The sequence below is a fragment of the Diuraphis noxia genome, unplaced genomic scaffold (genome assembly GCF_037042655.1).
Source record: "Diuraphis noxia isolate RWA-SAM2 unplaced genomic scaffold, SU_Dnox_SAM2 contig0005, whole genome shotgun sequence".
Lineage (NCBI taxonomy): Eukaryota > Metazoa > Arthropoda > Insecta > Hemiptera > Aphididae > Diuraphis > Diuraphis noxia.
The window spans coordinates 48,116,993-48,141,611 of record NW_028301715.1 but is presented as its reverse complement, the minus strand read 5'-3'; the positions used below and the strand labels follow the sequence as shown (position 1 = coordinate 48,141,611).

Here is a 24,619-nt window from a genome sequence, read left to right as displayed (position 1 = left end):
GACAACATCGATTTTGGTTTTTGATGTAACTTTAAAACAAATTACCATAGATACATGAAATTTTCACCTAATGTTTATATAAGTATATTCTATCCACCATGCAATTTTCAAAAAATTTCGACTTAAGTTGCACTATTCATAGGCATTTGAAATTTTCGATAATTATTAGTTTTTTTTAAATTAATATCGATAAAAATTATTTTTATGAGCATTTGAAATTTAAATTTTTACAACATTGGATTTTCACTTTTAGCGATTTCCTTATTTTGGTGTAACTCTAAAACAAATTACCGCAGATACTTGAAATTTTGACTGAACGTCTTTATAGGCGTTTTATATATTTGATAAAATTTTCAAAATATTTAGATTTGTTTTGAGCTGTTTACTGACATTTTAATTTTTCAACTTTTTTAGTTTTTTTTTTCTATAAATATCGATAAAAATTTATTTGTTCGGTAGAAAAGCTTGAAAATTTAATACAAGGCTTCTAACACATTGTAACAATAGAAGTTAAAAAATATTAAAAATTCGTAGGCACGATTTTTTTTATAAGCATTCAAAGTTTGAATTTTCACAACATATGTAAAAATCACGAAAATTCGCAAATTATTTCAAACTAGAAATTCATAAAAATTGTTCTTTTTAAATCTAAGATTTGAAAATTTTTAATAATCTATAATATATCCTAGACAGATAAACCGTCTTCGCTCAGAATCGTTTTTTGTATACAATGATATAATATCATTGGATTCAAATTTAATTCCATCCATTACAGTAACCCACTTGTAACCTACTGTACAGCAGAGCGACATACACGACTTACCAGCTTTTTAAATTTATATTTTAAATAACTTTAACTTTTTACACAAAAAGCCTGTTGGAACAATGATAATATTTTATGTTCATTAAGAAATTACGTAAAACAATTTATGTATGCCGAGCTTCCAACATAGAGTTTAATAAATTTAAATCAATAGAAAACAACTAAAATGAAAACAAGTAATCTTAAATGTTTATTAATTCATGTTTCATACTATTTAATTATTCATCTCTATGATTGCTAATTATATGTATAATTTTTATTATTGAATTTCAATTGGTTTAAGGGAGAATTTTTTTTCCAAACTAGAGAAATAAAAGGTAAATATATCTTAATTTTCTGATTTGAATAACCTTTTTGATTTGGCAGTTCTGTTACAAATTATTTATATTAAATTTTAAATTCAATAAAATGTTTTAGATGACAATCATTAAATGTATTATAAATCGTGTTAATCAAAGTCAATACTTCAAATATTTTCTTTGACAATGTTAATTTATTTTTCTATTGGTATTACTATAAATAAAATAAAATTCTAGAAAAGCAATTATGGTGACATTTAGTTAGGTACCCAATTTTGCTACTTATTGTCAACTGTAACAGATTTAAACAGTTATAATGATCTCTAAAAACAATTAATTTTAAGTAGTAAATATAATAAGTAGGTTTCTAGGTACTAAAACATAATAGATTATGAAGGGTAGAAATTTAACAATATTATACCACTATAAAACAGTAAATATATTTAACAAATTAGTTACGATTCTGCATGTATTTAAATATAAACCTACTTTGAATATTATATTGTATTATATTTTACAGCAACATTAAATCCAAATTTCAATGCAGTGCTCATAATATGAAAAATGACATTAAAACTTAAATGGAAATTATGGATATTTTACTAGAAATTGTGCGTATAAAATTATGTATATTAAAGCATTAAAAAAAGTATTAAATCAATATTTAATTTTGTTTATCCCAATAAAAATTAAATACACCTATAAAATCAACAAAATATATGATTATGGTAACTCATAAATAATAATGTTTTGAGTATCTAAACCTTTGCAAATTATACGAAACAGCTATACTATAACCACTATAATCAGAATAAAAATTATTGTAAATATTTCAAAAAACTTGATTTTAAAGAATTTTAACATTTAAAAATATTCTTCAATTATTAAAAAATAATATTTTTTAAATTAATGGCATAACATAGTTTCCTAAGTATCTGCGCATAGTTTTAAAATCACCTAAAACTATTAAATTATATTAAATACGGCTGCTTATTTGCGTTAATAAGACTTAATTTTAAAATTAAATCCTGTGCATAATTCAAAATATTATTTTAAAAAAGTAAATTAACTATAGTAATTGCTTTAAGAGTTCAACTATAAAAAATTCAATCTTCAAGTTTCAAAAATATTAAGCTATACAATATCCTTTGAATGATGATCTCACTTTCTCTATATTATCATGAAAAATACAAAATAATATACAAATAATTAGGCGTGTTGATTAATAGCTTATTTTTTTAATATTTGATTAAGCATATGATATGTTTTAGATATCTTATGACACAAATATTGACCTAGAGATAGTAAGCATTTTATCATAATTAAATGATTGGTTTAATAAATATCAGAAAATGGTATCAAAAATAAAATTCTCGTGGATGAATCAAGAAATGCGTAAATCCTCAAATTACAAAACATTTAAACCACTGGAAATGGTATGGAGAAAAATACCTACTAATAAAATTCGTAATACAGTCTATTTAATGTACAATATATGGTTTCGATTTATCAATTTCAATGTTTATTGAATTCTTGACGTTCTAAAACCTCAAATTTACAGACTTTCAATAAACTTTCAGCCTTCGTTTAAAAGTTATAAACATTAAACAAATATTTTTTCAAAATAGTAGTTTTGAATTTCTTATAAAATATATCATCATTTCTTTTTTAGCTTATAAAAACTTAAAAACTTTAATAGGTCCTAAGCAGTTAACATTACCGAATAAACATCTAGTTTATTTTTATAATATACAAATTATATAGGTACTTCAGAGATTTAAAGCAAATGTAATCTATTAGAACATCATACATTAAAATCTTTAACCAAACCAAATTACATTTTCCAGATTTGTCTATTGGTTTAAAATATTTATTAACATTTAAAGAATACCCTACAACTTTGTTTGTCGAATAATAGCTTTAGAAATATTAGAATTTTTAAATTATTGGAATATCAAACCATACAACTATACCAACTTCATTATAATAGATTTATAATATTTTATGTTAAAGATATAAAAGTCAAGTGTTTGCGTATTATATGTATTTTACAAACGTATTACCATCATAACCTAGTTACCTACCTAGCAACTTAAATAAACAGAAAAATAATATTTTTGTAATCCACATGGTAATATACTGTCTAAAAAAATACCTTCAAAATGTATCGTTTGTTTACGTATCAAGTAAATCAATTAACTTAAGTCATGTGATCATTTTCAGTTATTTAAAAATTATGATCAATTAGCATGAATGAACAGTTACCATAATCTAACGTGGATTAAAATGCCTAAAATCCTATTCAGACTTATTATACTTAATAATAACTAAAGATGCGTCGATCACCTCTTTATGATCTTCTTGTGATTCTGCTGAATCGTTGTGTTGTTGAAAAAAACTTCTGGGATTCTCTAAATGCTTCACTGTTCTTTGATAAAACTTCATGAACGTATCCCTGCGGTTAAATCCCTCGGTCTCTCCTTTTTTATCGTCCACTCTATCTCTTTGACTTTCATATTCGTTAGTCGCACTCGACAAACTCATCGAATTATTTTGTGCGTACTGTTTTTCTTGGTGTAAACTAACATTATCGTTATAATAGCCGTCATCATACTCTTCAAATTGACCCTTAACAATTGTTTCGGTGTAATTGTAATCTTCACCGTCTTTATGGTCCAACGAACTAGACCTCTGGTCAATGCTACTCCTTCGTTGAATTTTTTGATAGGTTTGGGGTAACGAAGGCGATTGCTTAATCCGAGAGTGAGGTATTTGAGGTAACATTTTTTTGGTACTCGATACCTGTTCATTATAATAAGAATTTGAATAGTATTCCATATAAGGCGTCTTTTTAGTGGGTATTTCGGGAAGTTGTTTATGCCTTTGAGCCGATACCGCTGGAGGTGACACTTCGTAAGAAGTTTCGTTATAATGGCGATCTTCATAACTTTGGTTCGGTGAAAAATATACCTAAAAATAAATTTCACAAAATTATAAATTACAATAAGTTAAAACAAAAAACCTATTATGTTGTGAACAATTACCTTAAAATATAAAAATGTAATAAATATTAATAATATGTATTTGCTTATTTATTAATGTGAGCTAATAGAAGATACTTGATTTTAATATAATAATACAATATAAGTGAATTATTTTAAATTTAAATTTTAATATGTATTAAATATAAACATCGCCTTGTTCTATGATAAACTTAAGAGAAATTATTATTTTTATCATAACTTTCATTATTTTCAATCAGTATATTAAGTTATTATTTTAACTAGAAATATGCTTACACTTCAATAGTAAAAGAGAATAAATGAATAAGTGCAATGGGTTATTTAAAAAGTTAATTTAATATTTAATTCCTTAAAAATCAATTATGTAACAATACCTACCAACAACTTTGTATTATACCTATTTACTTCATTATTCATTCTTTAATACTTTCATTTTTGTTCTTTAAAAAATTTAAATATTAGAAATAGTTTAAAAAAAATAATGTTTGATGTATTATAATAACTGCAAAGATTTAATTTTCTAAAAATGCATAGTTCTTGATTAATAAATAATATTTTAGCCGTCTTTAAAATTTAAAGAAGTTTTTACAGTTATGTTTAAAATATTAATTTTATAATTTTATATAAATAGATAGGTGTAGTAACAGCAATGGTAATATTGTTTTTAATTATTATTTAATGTGAATATTTATATTAGTTTTTGTTTAATGTACATATTATTATAAGTTATAATCAATATATCTGCAGTGACCTACCTAACCTTATTCGTCTTAAGTAAATACAATTGAACATTACACTATAATATGTGGAGTGTATTTTATGGGTTACTCCCAAAAGTCAACAAAAAAAATTAACATTACACCTTACTTATTTTTTCTATCTCAAAAACTAGAAATATAAACTATAAACATAAACGAAAAACCAATATTCGATTGCTTTTTTTAGAAAATGGGCAAAAAATAGTAGTTTGCCAGTTTCCAATAATATTTTTTATTGATTTTTCTACCTCTTCGTTTTCTTCATCGACATCTTGCTGAACAGGGTAAGTGGTTTTTAGCTGTTGAGTGTCACTACTCGACCCAGGTGAATAGTAGTACTCTCCAACACCTCCACCATCCCATTGACTATCTTCTTCCTTTTGGTCCGCATAACTATAACTAAACGCACAACAATTTATCAAACAGTTTATTTTAAGTTTTACTTAAGTTGATAAACAATATTTTACGGTTGTTTACCTATTATCATAGTTGTAAATTTCTTCATTAGGTCTATCATTGTAATATTTTTCTGGTCCATATGGAATCACTTGTTCGCAATTTCTAGAAAATAAAAATTATAGTTAAAACTAAATTAACTGTAATTAATAATTACTAATTATTGTTTACTTAACAAACCAAGGGTATAGTTTGAAATTTATATCATAATATATAATTAATGATTTTTTAAATTAAAAAATATATCTAGTTCCTTAAAATGTAATGATTAAAATACTAATGATCTTTATATTGAATACATGTGCAAGGTATATCAAATAGATTCTAAAAAAAAATATTATAATTTGACGTATGACAACAATTTTTAATAGTATATATGATAAGTAAATAATTTAAGAAATATACTCATATAACCAAATTCTCAAAAATCTTATTTTTAAAAAAATTATTACGTTACAAATTAATTTAACCAAAAGAATATTGAATCTCAAAAAAATTCTAAAAATAAAATACTTGACTTGTATAAATCTTTTTACCATCAAAATTGTTCTTATAATAGATTATATAAGATTCACAAATAGGCTATTCTGAATTTATCCAAAAAAAAATTTATTAAATTAAAAATTTTTGATTCTCAGTACCTACTAAAAAATAAACAAAATAAATTATTATAGGTACATGTAGCGCTAGGATCACTTCATGAATGTATATCAAAAAGATTCTAAAAAAAAATATTATAATTTGACGTATGACAACAATTTTTAATAGTATATATGATAAGTAAATAATTTAAGAAATATACTCATATAACCAAATTCTCAAAAATCTTATTTTTAAAAAAATTATTACGTTACAAATTAATTTAACCAAAAGAATATTGAATCTCAAAAAAAATTCTAAAAATAAAATACTTGACTTGTATAAATCTTTTTACCATAAAAATTGTTCTTATAATAGATTATATAAGATTCACAAATAGGCTATTCTGAATTTATCCAAAAAAAATGTTATTAAATTAAAAATGTTTGATTCTCAGTACCTACTAAAAAATAAACAAAATAAATTATTATAGGTACATGTAGCGCTAGGATCACTTCATGAAAAAAATAAAAAAAATATATATTAATTTGAACTAAAGTTATTCCTAAAATCAGTTCTATCTGTTGCACCTTGTATAGGTAAAAATTAAATATTGAATATTTTGTTTATACAATTTATCAACTAATCTGGGTTTTAAAATGGCCAATAATTTGAGTCGGAACTCTAACAGAATATTGTTGAATACATCAATTTATACGTATTGGGGTATCGGACCAATGGTTTATAAGTTATTATAGTTTTTAAGTTTTGATTAAGATTATAGGAAAAGATATTTATTTCTTATAATTTTTAGATTACCATTATTCACACCTCCGATAATGCATAACATCATTTTTAGATAAATATTTTCTTTTAATGTTTATAATTTTAACTTGGATAGTTATTTAACACTTTAAAATCGATACTTTTGCAGTATATATGAAATTGTTTTGAGTATGATATGAGTATGTTATTAATATTTCTAAATAATAAAAATAATGAATATTTCCCAAGATAAAATTATATTTAAAAAAAAAATAACTGTTAAAACTAATTTGTGTAATAAAATATAACTCACTGTTTATTGTCATAAGGTTCAAATTGGTCCCCATTATCATAATATTCTTCATAGTAAGTCGGTCGATACAAAGTTGGTTGTCTTTCCAAACTTGACCTTCGATCTAAAATTATAAAAATAATAAAACACCTAATGTACAATTAAATTAATAAAGTTTAACCATACTTTTATTTGTCTTTCGTTGATGGTATTTAGAAATATGCTTTTTACAAGAATGTCTGGAAGAAGTGGGAAATTGTTCTTGGTTGAGGAATGTTGTTGAAGACCCTTCATCATACCATTCACTAGTTCCTATTTTATAGTCATTTTTTCGTCTGAAAATCATTATTCATTATCAATAAAATATTAGAAATAAACATGCTTAGACCATTAAATTTTATTACCTTTTGTGGTCTTTATAATTGTTTGGCCTACTGTTATAATATAGATCATCTTCTGGAACTCTCCTTTCTTCATATCTTTGAGAGTCATATAAATGTTGATTACCCACAGAGTTTTCTAAAATTATAAAAAAGTATATATATAAATAAATAATTGTTTTCATTTTAAAATCAGACAGCTATATGTCATAATCATAATATAATATTATTTAGTATTATTTATCATTTTATAATACAATTTAAAACAATTTTTTTAAGTAAAACTATATTAATTAATATTATAAGTGATAGACTTATACGAAAATTTCAACAAAGCTAAAATCTATGGTAGTTAATATTATTATGTGAGATTTAATAACAGCAGCTGTTTAAATAGATAAGTTTGTTTAAAATAGTCTAAGAGTTATAAATTAGGTATATAACGAGTTGAATGCAAAATTTAAGTGATAATAATATAAGTTTACAAACTAGATTAGCAACCTGATAAAAAATATTTGTTGTATATATGAAATATAAATTCAAAGTTTTGATTTGAAATTTCACTGAAATTGGATGAATACAAAATTATTATATTTTCTCTAGAAGAAATATAAATAATATACTTTCAAAATTTATAAAACTAGTTAAGAAATATAATAAAATTTAAATATACAACGAATAAATATGAGAAAACCAAACGTTTACTGATAACAATAATACATTTTATTTAAACTTTAAACTAAATTATTTACTGAAATAGGTCTTTTATAAAATAATTTCTTGGGAAAAGACGAAATATTGCGAATGCACTAAAAATTTAGAAAAAAAAATATATTGCGTTTGTAAAATATGATTTATTTTCTACGTTAAAATGTATAATTTATAAATATTAATTTCATGAGTTTTCTGATTTCCTACTATTAAAGAACATTATTACAAAAATTTTAATTTTGAATTACTTGTACTTGGATGATCTGGACTACTGCAAGGACTCATTTCTAATTGATCGGCAAGGTTTCTAAATTGAGAGGCTGAGGAATTTGCTTGTTGCTGACATATTGGATAGTTAAAATCACTTGTATAATCACTATCTTCCGAATTACCAGCTACTGAAATAAAATATTAAGCTGTGTATTTATCTCGTTACATACTTAAAAATGGCACTACTTACACTGCCCATAATATTGAAATTGTGCCGAAACGTCTTCGGACCTCGAATCCTGTTCGAAAGTGTTCAGGATTTCAAATTTTTTCTGGTAATCCACGATATCACAGATTTCATCATTGTCTACACACAATAAGTCTTGACATATTATTAAATTATTATTTTTTGTATAATTTTACCCGATAACCCTGGAATTACCAATGAGGGACAACATATTGGAAAACTTTTTAGAATTTTCCCCTTTTTACTCTCAAAAACAAAATATTAGTTGTCACAACTAGTATTCATTAAATTTGGGTATCGATAAGGTTCCCAATCAAATTTGTCAAAACTTATTTACACGCGTAGAACAAAAATGGTGGAAATTGGATCTATATCCGAAATCCCTCGAGTTTGCTTCCCTGGCACGTATGATGGAGTTGACAAAAACAGGTACGACCTTATTTATTGAGGGATAAAAAAAACTTTCCTCTTCTAGGTTTATTTTACTATCAGTATATCGCAATAATGGAGCAACTCTTTAAAAGCAAACATTTTGATGGATCGACAAATACAAAAAAAAAAATAGTTGAGTTATCTTAGCCTATTCACTCATCCAACATTAATGCGAAGACAGGAAAATCACTCCACCGTTTAGTAGCTAGTTTTCATGTGTACCTCGAATTAAGTAAGTCACTTTAATTGATATGATAAATTTAAATGCATCGATAAATTATTATATTCAATGAAAATGATTCAGATCAAAGACGGTCTATCAGAGTATGTTTCTAAGGGTGTTTTGTTAATTTGTTATACAAAGTGTCCCGCGAGGATTTACCCATTTCAATAATTCCTGAGATAATAAATATATCATAAATCTGTTTTTTCATTAAACCCACATATAGACAAGGGCTACATGTATTTTATTTTTTAATTTAATTTATTTTTTGGTAACAAAGTTTAAAAAAATTATTTTTAATTTTTAAACTTTTGAAAAAAACAGAGATGCCTATTTTATAGATTTTATTTTTTTGAAAATTTTTACCTTTCAACATCTTATTTTCATTAATCTCACGATTTTTAATAAATTTTTTAGTTTATAGATAAAAAAGCAAATACTGATTTTTGTAATAATTTTCTGCTAATGGGTATATCCTCACGGGACACTGGATTAATATTAGTACGTTATTTTATTGGTTATAGTATTTATATATTTTTTATCATTTTTATTATATATTATCCATAATCTATTTATACATATATATATATATATATAATATTATGTACAATATTTACAAAACGTCAAAACTTTATTTTAATTTAGTATTTTTTCTTAATAAATTTGCACTAAATTTGCACTTCTCCCTTAAAAAAGTTGGATCTTATAAATATAAGTTATTGGCAAATTTCAGCAAAAATAAATATCTATACATATTGACACTTAAACAAATACATCATATTATCTCAATATAAAGATTCAAAAATAATTGCTTATATTCTATAAAAAGTAACTCCATAGTATTGAAAAAATAGATATTTTAAATTGAAGATTAGCCAACATAAAGTTTAACTGTTTGAAATTTTCGACGTTATCATTTAGGTACTAGACATTATTATAGTTTATATTTTATGACATTGTACCTATACAAGGAATAGTAGGTACCGTAACGTAACATTATTATTATAATTAGATGACGTGCTAAGGATAATAAAATAAAATCCATGAAACTAGAAGCCATTTAGAATAAACATTTTGGTATATTTTTTTCCCCCAAAAAGTCACGAGAACCTTTCGCATCCCCGTTTTCACATTCCCAAATAGTGTACGTGTACACATAAAACAATATTTACGTGGGTGCAAAGATATAAGGTGGATTAGCAATATTATTTCTAATCCACTGACGCCTGATAATCGATAAATGTGTCCACGATAGACAATTGTAGCACTACAATACTACATTGTCATCTAGACACAATTCTATAATATATATATATTATTATATGTGTGAAAGTGCGTGTGCATGTGTACGTGTGTGTGCGTGTGTATGTGTGTTTCTGTGTAAGCATAAAATAAGGTATAAATATAATATGATATGCACTGCAGATAATATTATGTAAAACAAGAAGAATCAAGTACATATAATATGTGTTACGTAATATTATATTAGAACAATAATATGTATATAGTAGGTAGCAATATAGGTATTCATAACATTCATATGAGGTGTTGGTATACCCAATAGGATTAAAATTCAAGCGACAGAGCTACAGTAAAGTATGTGTTTGTTTGTATTGTTCCGTGTACAATTAATAGTTAATACTGTATAATATTGGTCATTGGAGTATAGTTTTTGATAACCAATGATGTAAATACTTAAAGTGCACATCGTTCAAAAGCATTGATCATTTCGTGGAAATGTGGGTGATTAGAGCAGGTTCAGGTTTAATAATGTCGGTCCAGATGCAAGGAAAGGAGATGTTTGGTTATACGGGGATGACAAATTATATTTAAAGCAACATTATCCCAGCAATATTTTGTAAATTAAAAATAATATCATACCCATAGGTATTATGTAGATTTATGCAACGTAATATATTTACAATGTACTTAACGATCCAGTTCAATGTTATTGATAGTAACACACAAGAAATTAATAAAAGAAAAATAATAAATTTAAAAAAATCATTGAAGAAAGAGCATTGAATTAGGTTCGAGAAGAATGAAAGATTCGAAAAAACAAAAGTTAACTTCATACAAATTCAAATGGGTGTCATCATTTCCATAATCATTATTACGGCTACCATTGTAATATTTTAATAGTTTAGTAAATTAATATGTTTCTTTATAAAATAATTTAAATGTTCTCTTGTTAACCTTTACAAATAATAAAAACGTAGTCGAAGCAAAGCAAAATAAGTAATTTATATTTGAATCGATGTATAATACAAATAAATATATAAATGAAAAAATAGTTAGTTATTAATAATTATTAAATTATATTATTTTCCGTTGAATTCCCATTAAATTTCAACAATTCATCAAAAAAATTATGCTTATTTTTTTATGTTGCATAAATAATTCAATATTTTTCAGAAAATTGTACTGAAATATCTTAAGAACATATGAATTACCTTTGAATCGTTTTCAATTAATATTCATTTATTATCATGGTGTTTGACAAAAACATATTTTCTAAATAATTTTAAAGTTGTATAATAAAATTACTTCAATATTCATAAAATTTATTAAAACATTTTAAATAGATATTTTTAATTACATGTCGTTTGGCAAATTATTTTTTTAATACAACGAACTAGACAAGTTCTATTGAAGAAGAAATTTATAAGTAAATTTGAATGAATTTATCGATTAATTTATTTTATATTTAAAAATAATCTCAAATACGATTTTTATGCAACATTAAAATTCTTATTTTTACTGCACATACTTTTAATAAAAATGTTTAAACTCAATTCGTTTATTTTATAAAGAAACAAAAAATCCAATAAGTATACTATGTATACATTTTTATTAATATTTTAAGGCAAAATATAAAATTATTACCAACGCGTAAAAGTAAAAACGATCATAATTTTAATTTATTTGAACATGCTTGCGATGTTATTGCTGATTCGGTATATTTTTGTATTTGGAATGTTCACAATCAATTAATTTACATAAGTTGCAAATAGCAACACCCATTTGATTTTATATTTCATAGGTCAATTATAGAATAAAGGTGAAGTGTTAGAGAAGAACCATGCTTTCGATAAAGCCCAGACAGACGTGCGAAACGTTTAAGTGTTCGTATATTTCATTATTATACCTCCTGATGCAATGGCGCTCGGCGGAGCTGTGTTGGAATTATCCAGCTCTCCTAAGATTTCTTTCCAACCAGTCGGTGGATCGTAAGGGCCTAAAATTTGAAAAGCATCATGATATCGCACATGATTCTAAATTTTTATTTTTATTTTTTTTTTAAATTCCATGTCGTTCTTCTTGAAATAATGACTCGCAGACATTTACCGATTAGATATATTTTAATACGGTAACACGGGTTCGGTTTGAAAAAAAAAATAACTACGTGTTGTACACTTACCAAAAGGTAGTTCGAACCTAGCATCTATTAATAGATAATGTCCTGTCGGACACCTGGTTCCGGTCACTTCTCCGTCGCTCATTTCGAGTTCAGCATCTAGCGAAACCCAATCTCCTTCGCCATCCTGTGCAATACATAAAATTCTTTCAATCACTATGATAACATTGCAAAAACGGTATTATAATATTATACATTATATTGACGAGATTGTTGTTTTATTACACAATAACAACAAATATAGGTACATTTTTGAAATGAAACTTCTTTAAAGTTCTGACACGCTGCAGCGATGGCGGTGGCGGTGGCCGTGAAAATGAGTGAGGACACGATTTATCGTCACCTCGTCATCGCTAAGACAAAAGAATTTTACCGCCACCGTTGCAGTACACGAAGACTTTTGTGGAGCGTGCATGTGTGCAACGCCGAAAAGTTTTGTAATAAAATTATGCTCACGGCGCGAAATTAAAAGTGCTACCAACCGAATGTGAACAAAATGTTATTATTCACGAAACGGTCACTCTAATTAATTATTACTGACTTAATATTGTTGATAATATATATCGCGAACTTGAACCTAAAATCCCATCAATTCCTTAGCGAGTCCTTAGTGCGGCATTGTTCATTTTCAGGAAAGTCCATACATCACCAAAAACTGCCAAAGAAACTTCATTTCATCCACGCGTACACACACTTTATTACGGTTGTGTAAGTTATTCAAATGAAATAATTTAGCGAAAATATCCATAAAATAGATATTAAACCGTAAATACATTTTCTTATTTAACAGAAACAAGAATCGCAATAAAATAATACTTTAGAACTCGAAGAGAGAAGTGATATATTTTGTAGTCGTGTAGTTGTAAATGATTATAGTTATTATTGCGCTATCAATCTCTATTTTTAAACAATGTGACACCACAAATAACCACATCGCTCAACAATTCACACAGAAAAAACATTTATGTTCACTGAATTTCCTTCATTGGTGTTGTTGAAATAATAAAAAAACTATTTCTTTAATATACAGTTTACTACATAAATATTAATGAATGCTGTAATATTTGTGGAATTGTGTGACACCCATCATAACATTAATAACAAACATTTTAAAATCATATTGCATTATTGTATAATATCCATCTCTTGTATAAGATGTACTACAGTTACAAATAAATTTTAAAAATCACTATACGAATAACTATGTTGATCTATGTTAAATTATAATACACGTAAATTTAAAATTAAATTATACAGGTATTATAGTTAATATTGAAACTTTATAGTATGAAATAATTTCAAAACCAACTATGTATTGATTTTTTTTTATTTAAAGCACTTGGAATATGACTGGTTTACAGTTTACATGATAAACCAATTAAAATCAAAATTATGATTTTCTCCATACTATATATAGTATATTATAACTGAAGTCTAAAATTCGATGTTTGTGACAATCGCACAAATAGCATATTAATTTCACCCTAATGACCAATTGGATTAATAATCAAGTTATACGAGTGAAAATAATTAGAAAACGTTTCTAACCCTCAAAACGATAATGTTTCAACTGTATGAGTTAATATTATTCATATATACCAATACGATACACAAAACATTACACTTACGTAACGAAATATTATAAACCTATACTGCCAACTATTAATCATTTTTTTTTAAATTCACGGTTTCATCTTTATTCTATTTTATTTATTTGTCATTTTTTCTTCAAAACAGTTTACATAGAATTGAACAGTAATGAGTACTAATGACATTTACACAACCGTTTGATCGACAATTATTTTCGAGATGTTGGCTAACTAAATTCATATTTCTATAATGATCAATTATATAATATATAATTACCTCATTGGAGTAGCGCACTGTTGGTAAGCTGACCATATGATATCCTATCGCGTAGTCCAAGAGAAACCCTCTGCGCCACACTTCCACCAACAGACCTGTATTGACGTCGTTCGTTTCACTATACACATTAGATAGAGAACATATGTTAATCAAAATATAATAGTTATGCAAGGATGGGATAAGGAAAATAATAAGGTATCAAGGTTTGGATTTTAGAAAAAATAGTTTACCTTTTTTCAACAATGCCTTACTATTGAAGGTCATTGATTACGTTTAATATCTATTTATTTCATACTATATTTCTTGAAAATGTATTATAAACTTTTAAAAAATATTTCAGTTAGTTCAAATGTTAATCAAAAAAATATAAATTATGAGTTATGAATTTACAACATAGATACGTAGTATAATATACGTGTTCTATACTGTATGATAAATTTAATAAATAAATATTAAACTGATATCACTATATTATAGAATATAAGTAATCCTACTTTCAAACGATCAATGCAACATAACCTTTGATTAAATTTAAACATTCTCATGCTTAAATCATAATAGTGTTATTAATGTTATTAATTTGTATAACCATTATTATGATCTAAACATGTTTAGTGCTTATTAAACAAAATGTATTTATTGAAAAAATTAATCTTACAATAGAAAGTCTTGTTGCCAACAAGGATTTGCTCCTTTGACTGTGACAGTAGTACACTTAACATTTTGTAGTTTTAACGTGGCATATGTGCTGAATTGTGGCGCTAAAAAAAACCAAATCAATATTTTTATTCGTTCAACATTACGTTATTATTAGGTAATAAAAATGTGTGCTCTTACAACACATTTATGTAGCAAAATTGCATAAACACAACGCCGCGTTACTAGTTTTATTCATAATTTATTACCACAATTATTAGTTAATTTTATTATAAACTAAAAATTGATTGATAACTGTGCGTATTTATTCTTTCAGTATTTAATTCACATTTTCTATTTCCTATGGTCATAAGTATACATTTTACTGTACATTATACAATATAGAAGAAGAGAATGAAAGAAAATGTTTGTATGAATCGTGACTGTTCGGTTAAGTTTTATGTTAGTACGGATAATTTGGCGAAATAATGGTAAACAATATAACGCATTAAGTTAGCAAAAAAAATCATAAACGGCCGTATATCTGAACCTAAATTTACAAACTTCTAAAGCTGTCAGGTCATCAATCTCATTGTGTCAATGAAAAAAATCCATGCGGCGTTGCAATAATAGCATAATAAAATTGTGTCAATGTAAAAAAAATTATATTCTTAGTACTCACCTTGGTCTCCAACATAACGAGCCATTTTTACTGAAAAAAATAAATAACGGAAAACAATTTTAAAATGCATCTAAACAATTTAAAATTGAAAAAAATGTTAAGTTTAATGCATTTTCTTTAGGATAACTTGGATAACGAAACGGCATATCACTATCAAAACTAATGAGATTTTGTAATTTTAATTTATACGTGGGTTGAATTTAAAATTATGGTTACACCACAGGATGGTTGAAGGATTAATGTTGCTTAGAGCAGCTAGACAAGGGTAAAGGGTTAATTGACTGAACTGAAATGAAACATGTTTGAAAAACATTCTGTATATTACGTTACCTTTAACGTTGAGGAGGGACATATTTGTGTCAGCTACGATGTTTTCTGATTATGAACAAGGACCTAAAATAAAAAGAAAAACAAGTTTGTATTTATTTATATATGTACATACATTTAACATGGGTTTTTTGTGTACCATTATTACATGCATACAAATTAAAAATACAAATAAATTCGCGAAATTCGTTGGATTCTTTAGAAACCATTAAAACTTTAAAGCATTTGAAAGTAGTTGGAAAAAAATTAAAAGTAATACCTAACTTAACTTTAAAGCTTTAGAGATTTGTTGGCTTCAAATAAGAACTTCCTTACGTTTTTTTTCCCCAAGTGTGTGTTATAACTTTTATAAGATTAATTTTCATATAATGCAAACAAAATTAATTATCTATGTTCCGAAAACCTTTAATTTTGACAACTTGTATAAGCAGTAAATGAGTTTCCCTTTCTAAATTACCATAGAAAATAAATTATGTTTAATGCGGAGTATTCTAGTCTTTCTATAATTTAATAATCCATTACCGGTCCAAACATAATATGGCATATTTTATTAAATACAGATCATATTTTATAATTATAAATTAAATGTAAACATATAGTAGACAAAAAATTAAACTTGGTAAAGCACGTCAAAATGTATAAACTATTAATTATAATTGTCAACATAATTATATATTCTGTTGACTAATATGAGTTTTATATGGTATACGTATAGATATTTTTTATATATATTAATCCAAATACTATAGAAGCTGTGAGCATTAGCATAGTATATACATATTTTTAAATGTATTTAAGTTAAATACTTCTAATATTATTATTTAAATTACAGCAGTATACTTAATGTATTTTGACGAATGGTATGATTAAATTGATAGTATCAGTTCATCACCCAGTCAAATTTAATATGGGTATAAGTATTAGGTAATAAAAGCATGGTTACGTGAATTATTTCAAAACATGGCAACTTCATAGAAGACCAGAAGATCGTAAGAATCTAAATTTCTTTACCAAAAAAGTCAAATTTCTACCTACTCGAAGAACATAGAATAAACTCACATCAAAAATATTTATTTTAAATACATCTCGCTGATTCTAATTTTTGGTTAGTGGCCGAAAGATTAATTAAACCCAATGACAACAAAATTCCGACTTTAAAATCCGGAAACAACTTTATAAATACAGTGCATGAAAAATGCAATTTGTTTGCTTCCACTTTAGAAAATATATTTATACTTAACGTCCTAAATGATAATGCAACTAATAATTTGGTGTCTCAGAAACTAAGCGAGCCTGAAATTTTACCGCAAAATATTTTTCCATACACTAATAAAAATACATTTTGAACAAAAATATAAAATGAATTGTTAAAATCGTTAATAAAAGATGTCAAGTTTCGAGTGCAGCTCGAAAATAAAAATTATCAAATATTCAAGCTATTTTTATATTTTAATTTTAATTTTTTTTTAAAGTTAATGTTCATTATATTTTTTCAATGATAATTTTGTAGTAATAATAAGTCAAATATAAACAATTACTTTGTTTATATTATTTTTATAAATATTTTTGATAATAGTAGTTATAATAAAAGTAATTTCATAATATATTAAGTCACATTTAAATAAATGGATTTTGTATGTATTTTTGCCTTAATTTTGCCTTTAGTTTCTAATGTATAAGTATAAAAATGACACTTAAAATTTGGCACGCGAATTTTTTTTGAAAAAATATATAGCCCGTAGGTAATTTGAGTTTGATATCACTGTTAGTGACTAACCCGACAGAAATTTTAGAAATAATAAAAAAATTACCAAACCGTAAATCACCCGGTCATGACCAAATTACTAACTCTATATTAAATAAGCTAGGTAACTAGTAAAGCAGTTCTATTTATGACAGTGTTATTCAATGCCCTGTTAAAATTGAGCTACTTTCTCACAAATTGGAAATTGGCCACTATAATAATGATAAAAAACCTGGCAAAAATAATACTGACCCATAAAATTACAGGCCCATCAGTTTATTATCGTCTGTTTCAAAAATTTTCGAACAAACTATCCACACCAGGCTTATTATTAGTCATTTAAATGCAACTGACGCAATTCTTCATTGTCAATTTGGTTATAAACCAAACCACTCCACAACTCAACAACTTCTACGTATTACTGAGCATATAAGTAACGGGTTCGAAAAAAAGAACACACTGGAGCGGCCTTCCTTGACATAACTAAAGCGTTCGATAAGTTCTGGCATGATGAACTACTTTATAAATTAAAATACCTTAACACAACCACTGTTATCTTCAACATCATCAAATCTTTTTTGTTCTACCGTTTAACCGTAGTTTCACCGTTCAAATAGATGGCACAAACTCGGACGTCAAACAAATTAATGCATGAGTACCACAAGGCTCAAAAATATCTCAAATACTTTTTAACCTTTACATATCAGATTTTCCTTCATCGACGAACACGGAAATAGTCCTATATACGGACGATAAGTATCATTAACTCTAGTTCCGTTAAAATCTAAAATGTAACAGAAACATCCAAACTCATCTTGATGAAATACAAAAATGGGCGAAAAAAAATGGAAAATCATTCTCAATCTGACTAAAAGCACAGCAGTTGTTTTCACACTTCGTAGACCCATTAATTTTAATTCCTTAAAAATCAACGGACAAAACATATACCATGGTCTCATAACATAAAACATCTTGAAGTTATTTTGGACAAAAAACTCCTTCGGAACCCTCATATATCCTCCAAAATACAACAAGGATATCAACGATTAAAAATTGTATACCCATTAATAGATCAGCAAAACATCATTGAGCTGAAAGTGTTCATTACTACTATACAAACAAATCATTCGTTCTCCATTACTATACGCGGTCCCTGTCTGGGGTCAATGTGCTTCAACTCACATAAATAAAATCCAAGTACTTCAATCCAAAGTTCTCCGTGTGATTTCAAATGTCCCATGGTTTGTTCAAAACGATGCGCTGCACGCCTGCACACCGACTTCAATTTACCAACAATTAAGAACTACATAAAATATCTATCGGCAAGCTTCTTCTGTCATCTACGCAAAGCAAGCGGTCCACAACATTTCAGGTTAAATGTCGACCACTTCAATCGAAGACTAGTCCTAAATTAGATTATCTTCAATGAAAATACTATTGTAGATCGTTCATCGCTTGTAACACTATCTTAAATCTATTAATGTATATCGCTAATTTGTTAACCTAGTTATCTACTACATATTATATTATGTTAATATCATTTTTATAAATAGCTAAAAATGTTGTACATTATACCAAAGTTTAGATGACTTTGTCTGGAAAACATTATAAAAAAAAAATAAAAAAAATTAATAACATGAATTTCTACTCAATCAGTTTTGTCAATCAAGTAGTCGAGTATATCGGGTATATTAATATAAAGTGATACTAGTGATATTACCAAACATAATATAAAATCATTTATCAATATTTTTATCGAAGTTTTGGTTTTACATTAATATCTGAACGTAATTCCAATGGTAGATCATAAATAGCCAAAAGCTATTATATTCAAATGACTGAAGGTTGAAAGTCTCAAAGCTATCTCATTTGAAGGGTTAAGACCGTAAAGATTCGACTGAAATGGTGTTCGATTTTCAGTGTAACAAAAACGGGTTTTCATTCGAACCCGTACAAATGTAAAGCAATATTTCATAACATTATTTTCTTTCAAACCAAAATATAAGTACACGTTAAGTTAAGATAATATGTTTAATCCATGATTCACGGTATAAATATTGAATATGAATACAATACAACATATACATAGTTACTTTGCTATTAAAGTTAAGGTTAATGAAGGGATATTTAACATACTTATTTGAATAGTAACACTAAATCATAAAAATGATCTTTATAAAAAATATGGTTGCGCAATATTTATGATGAATACATGACACGATTCAAAATTAATCAAAATTATTGTTGTTATTAATGGTAAAAATATATCAAATGATATTCTAATATTAGGTATTTAGATATTGAACTATGTAGAAAATCTTCATACTACTTAGGTACCTAATCAAGTAAATAATATTATTTAGGTACCAATTAAAATAAATATTGGGTAATGCTGACCAAATAAAAATTATGCTTTGTAATAATTATAATTAATATGACATAATTCATAACATACACGTTTAAACTAGTTTTAAACCATCTGATGAACGGCATCACGAATTAAATTTTCAATAATTTAGTGATATTATTTTTTATCGTAATATGAATACACGAACTCGTGTAAATAGCAATTGTATGAAAACTCGCTGAAACTCGTTGCATTTAAATAAACAAAACGTGTACCTACGTATTTATTTATCACTGCTCAGCACCAGAGAACTACATAGTAAAAATATGCGATTGTTTTCAATAGGTATACGATTTGCAGAATAATATATTATAATGACGCAGGTAATCGTGGCGGGAATCATACTCGTACGTTATTTAATTCTCGATAAAATATTACTTATGTCTTGTAAACAATGTAATTACTAATTATATTATTATAATAATATGTGGTTATCGTTGGTGTTTCGCGGTTGCTGGTCGTACAATTATTAACGGATGCAGTAAACTTCCGAGCAGCTATTGCCTATTATGTATTTATTTTCGTAATTATTATTATTCCCGTTATACGTATTGCAGCAACATTTGGAGGTAGGTGCACTTAGTATACGAACTCATATTCTGTTTCGTCGGATATATATAAGCCGTCGAATCTACCGCGGTTGCACCTCAATTAACGGTCTGCAGCGAGATTGCGAGTGGGTCGGTCGCGTGGGTGAAGAACGAATGAGTATTATGGGCAGTTTGGAAACCGTAAAATGAACACGCGGGCGGAGCGCAACGTCGTCCGCACGGTGTTCTAACTTTAATGCGAATAGTTGGGGGTAGGTACATAATAATGTTACACATACAGACGTCGTCGTCGTGGTGCGTTTGCGGCCCGATCGGGATGATAAGAGAGTGTAGCCCCTCCACCACTCCCCCACTCCTACCACCGCCACAACCTCCACCGCAGGCCAGCGGGCTATAACTGCGTTGGACTGCCGTTGATAAGTACAGTTTATTATAAATAAAACACGTGCGATTATATCGTGTCATACATTCGTACACGCACAGCCCTTATAACGTGCACCCCGCCGCTGTGTGTTATAATAATAATAATAATAATAAAAAACACGAGTGAACTTTGCGGGCTTTAAGTCTCGTATAAGACCGTCGTCGTGCAGAGTAAACGATTTTTGCACGTCACACGAAAATTAAGATATTTTCAGCGTAGTGGTGAGGGTCAGAAACGCGTCGAATGCGAAATTGGTATATATGATATGTATACATTATACAAGTTTTATAATATATATTATGGGTGTGCGTCTGCGTATACGCGCTTGTGCATGTGCAAGTGTGTGTGTGTAGCTGCAAGCCGGTCGGTATATATACATATATATATATATATATATATAGGCACTCACTTATATATACCTTTTCCGCGTGAACGTGTGTGTGTGTGTATAATACAGCGGGAAAAGGTCGAGAAAAAAATGAATAAATGAGTGAACGAAATCGTACCGACCCGTTTATTATATTATATATTATTTTATACGAGCGCGAGTGGTAGGTGCAGTATATATACTATATAGGTACCTCCCTTATGACGGTCTCGCGCGAAAGCGGCCAAAACAGAAATGAAAATCAACGGCCGATGACACGCGACCGCGTAACCGGTCACGGACGGACGGACGGACCATACACACGTAGTCATAACACACACACACACACACACAGGTCATTATAGTCGTATGTGTCGTGCACAATATATATATATACGTATTTAAATAGGTATAATATCCGTATACGAGAGCGTACGATATTATTATTATTGATATTGTTGCACTGTTGTATATGTATACTCACACATACCCACACAAAACATGATATTATTCGCGACCAATACAATAATATATATTGAACCGTCAACGTGTACTTTAATGGCACTATATACCTACTTCGAATACGAATATTGTAATGACACTGTGCACGCGGCCGACCGGCGTGTGTGCGCGCGTAAACACGAATCGATCGTTTTGCGGCGGGCGCGCGGTGGTACATATATATATATATATACGTACGCCGACATGATAACGTAAACCTAAACGTCGTCGCGTATATTATATTATTATTATCGACGTGAGTACCTTTTGCACACATCGCTTTAAGTCGTGCATATTAGGGTATTGTACAGCGAATCACTTACAACAACAACGACAACAATAGTATACTTATTGTGCAGTGTAACATCACGCACTATACAGCTAGGTAATACACGACGCACGCCTATTATTTCCTAGTAGCTATATAGGTACTTACCGCAACGATGTATTATAATAATAATAATAATAGCGTAGGAATGTCGATATATGTATTATACAGTTACATATATAGGTACAAGCACAGGTATATGTATAGAGGGTGGATTTTTTTTTTGGAATGTGGATTTAAAAGTCTCCCAGAAATGTTTTTTTCAAAAAAAAAAAAACATATTTCAAATAAACATTATTATTCGCATGGACTTTAGTGGTTTTTATGGGGATCGAGATTTGAAACAAATGTTTTATGATAATGGCATAAAATTATCGTTTTGATAAATTAACTTTAAACTTAATTAATTAAGTCGAGTAACTATTAATTTAATGATTCATTTTTTTCTTCTAATAAACCCCGATTTTCTCTTCAAATTTGTCCCTGTATACCTAGCTAGGTGCTTGTTTATGTATCTATAATTAATATATATATACAGGATGATTCGTCAAGCATTACCGTCCTGATTTATTCAAATTCCTATTTTCGGAATCATAAAAAATAATCAAAGAGACGAAGACCATTTCTTAGGTAGTAATATGAAGTAATTTTTCAATATAATACACTATATCAACCTCCTCTAAATAGGTATCGGGCAGTGAATTAGTGGGAGATTAATATGACTGAGGTGAAAACTAAAATATAAAAATTAGTTTTCAAATTTTCAGCAATTCCATAAAATTTGAAAAACCAGCACTGGCTCCCTTAATCGTAAAATCTTGTGGCGACAGTAAAAACTTCCTTACCTTTGAAAATGTCAGGTACTTAATTCAAAATTTGAAAGAGTAATTTCTTAATTATTAAAAAGTTTAAAAAGTTAAATCTAAATAAGTACTTAAAAAATGGTTTTACCAAAATATAAAAGAGATGTAATATTCAATTTAGTATTTATTATGCTTGGATCATTTTTACAAATTACTTATGTGACATTTTTAAATCACCATAGCCCTTCTATCTTCCAATTTCTTTATCAATGGACCTATTATCTTACAGTTAAATAATTCAAAAACAATAGCTCGAATTTTGATTCTGATATTGATATATCAAAATGTTCATAAAAATTGTCCAGTAAATAATTTCAAAAAAGGGATTATCATATTTTGACAAACAGAAATTTTATTGCCACAAGACATTTTTAAGGTAGAACAAAAAAATTAAATAATTTAAAAATATAGTCTTATTGAGTATCTTATTTAAAAATTTGAAAAATGTCTCTATTAAAGGAAAATGGGAATACCATGCTTGGTGAATCAATTTGTATAAAAATAAATGTTTCTTCTTTGTCCTATATGGACTGAAAAACTACTAGACCATGCGTAATAAAAGTTGGATATATCGATGGAACCCTTAAGACTTTGTGAGAGTAAGACGCTTCGTTTTTCATCTTAAATATAGGTCCGAAATAGGGTGGCTCGCGCATAAATTTTGTTTTGCCTCACGAAAATCAAATTGTATTTTGTTCATAGGGTTTCTAATGATTACACATAATAGTAAAATAATTATTATGATTGGATGTAGTTTTCTGTATTGTATTATTTTTTCAATTATTTTATCATTTAGACTTCTTATAAAGCTATTATTTATTGTTAAAATTACATAGTTTTTATATAAATATAAGAGAAAACATTTATGGTTGAGGTTTATTTACTAAAAAAAAATACTCGACTGATTTTGACAGTAAACAATCAAACATTTTTCAACAAATGCGAACAATTCAATATACGTATGGATAGATTACAATTTAATAGATGGATAATCGGCTAATGCAGATATATTATTAGTCGGATTGTATTATACAAATGACGCTTATAATGCATATCCACAGATTTTTGATCAATTGATACCAAATTATGCAAACATATTATCAAGGATCCCGTGCGGGAGAGTTAAATACTTGACCTATAGAGGTGCAACAGCTAGTTTATGTAAAAAGCAGAGTGTATGAGGCTTATGAAATCAAAAAAAAATACTCGACCGATATTGACTATAATATCAAAGTAGGTTTAGATAATGATTCGAACGAGATTTTTTAAGGTGGTTTGCCCGGCGTTGATAATAATATTCCAATATC

The 24,619-nt window shown here is 27.2% G+C and overlaps 1 protein-coding gene across 7 annotated transcripts in view; it reads right to left on the bottom strand.

The window, feature by feature from the left end:
- Window positions 1–24,619, bottom strand: part of unc-13 (protein unc13 homolog) — a 184,946-nt gene that overhangs the window by 146,206 nt on the left and 14,121 nt on the right. For 2 of the 7 annotated variants that reach the window (XM_089229890.1, XM_089229891.1), the window contains exons 2-15: window positions 16,131–16,193; window positions 15,801–15,830; window positions 15,141–15,243; window positions 14,483–14,600; window positions 12,620–12,743; window positions 12,347–12,436; window positions 8,547–8,663; window positions 8,335–8,484; window positions 7,400–7,514; window positions 7,182–7,330; window positions 7,017–7,119; window positions 5,381–5,464; window positions 5,152–5,302; window positions 3,469–4,092 (exon numbers count right to left, since the gene is read on the bottom strand). In XM_089229890.1, the coding sequence (XP_089086016.1) occupies window positions 3,469–4,092; window positions 5,152–5,302; window positions 5,381–5,464; window positions 7,017–7,119; window positions 7,182–7,330; window positions 7,400–7,514; window positions 8,335–8,484; window positions 8,547–8,663; window positions 12,347–12,436; window positions 12,620–12,743; window positions 14,483–14,600; window positions 15,141–15,243; window positions 15,801–15,830; window positions 16,131–16,152 (1,980 nt within the window). In that variant the 5' untranslated portion in view covers window positions 16,153–16,193. Of the gene's footprint in view, window positions 1–3,468; window positions 4,093–5,151; window positions 5,303–5,380; window positions 5,465–7,016; window positions 7,120–7,181; window positions 7,331–7,399; window positions 7,515–8,334; window positions 8,485–8,546; window positions 8,664–12,346; window positions 12,437–12,619; window positions 12,744–14,482; window positions 14,601–15,140; window positions 15,244–15,800; window positions 15,831–16,130; window positions 16,194–19,446; window positions 19,467–24,619 lie in introns of all 7 variants that reach the window. The other 5 variants (XM_089229892.1, XM_089229894.1, XM_089229893.1 and 2 more) reach the window with 5 other exon arrangements.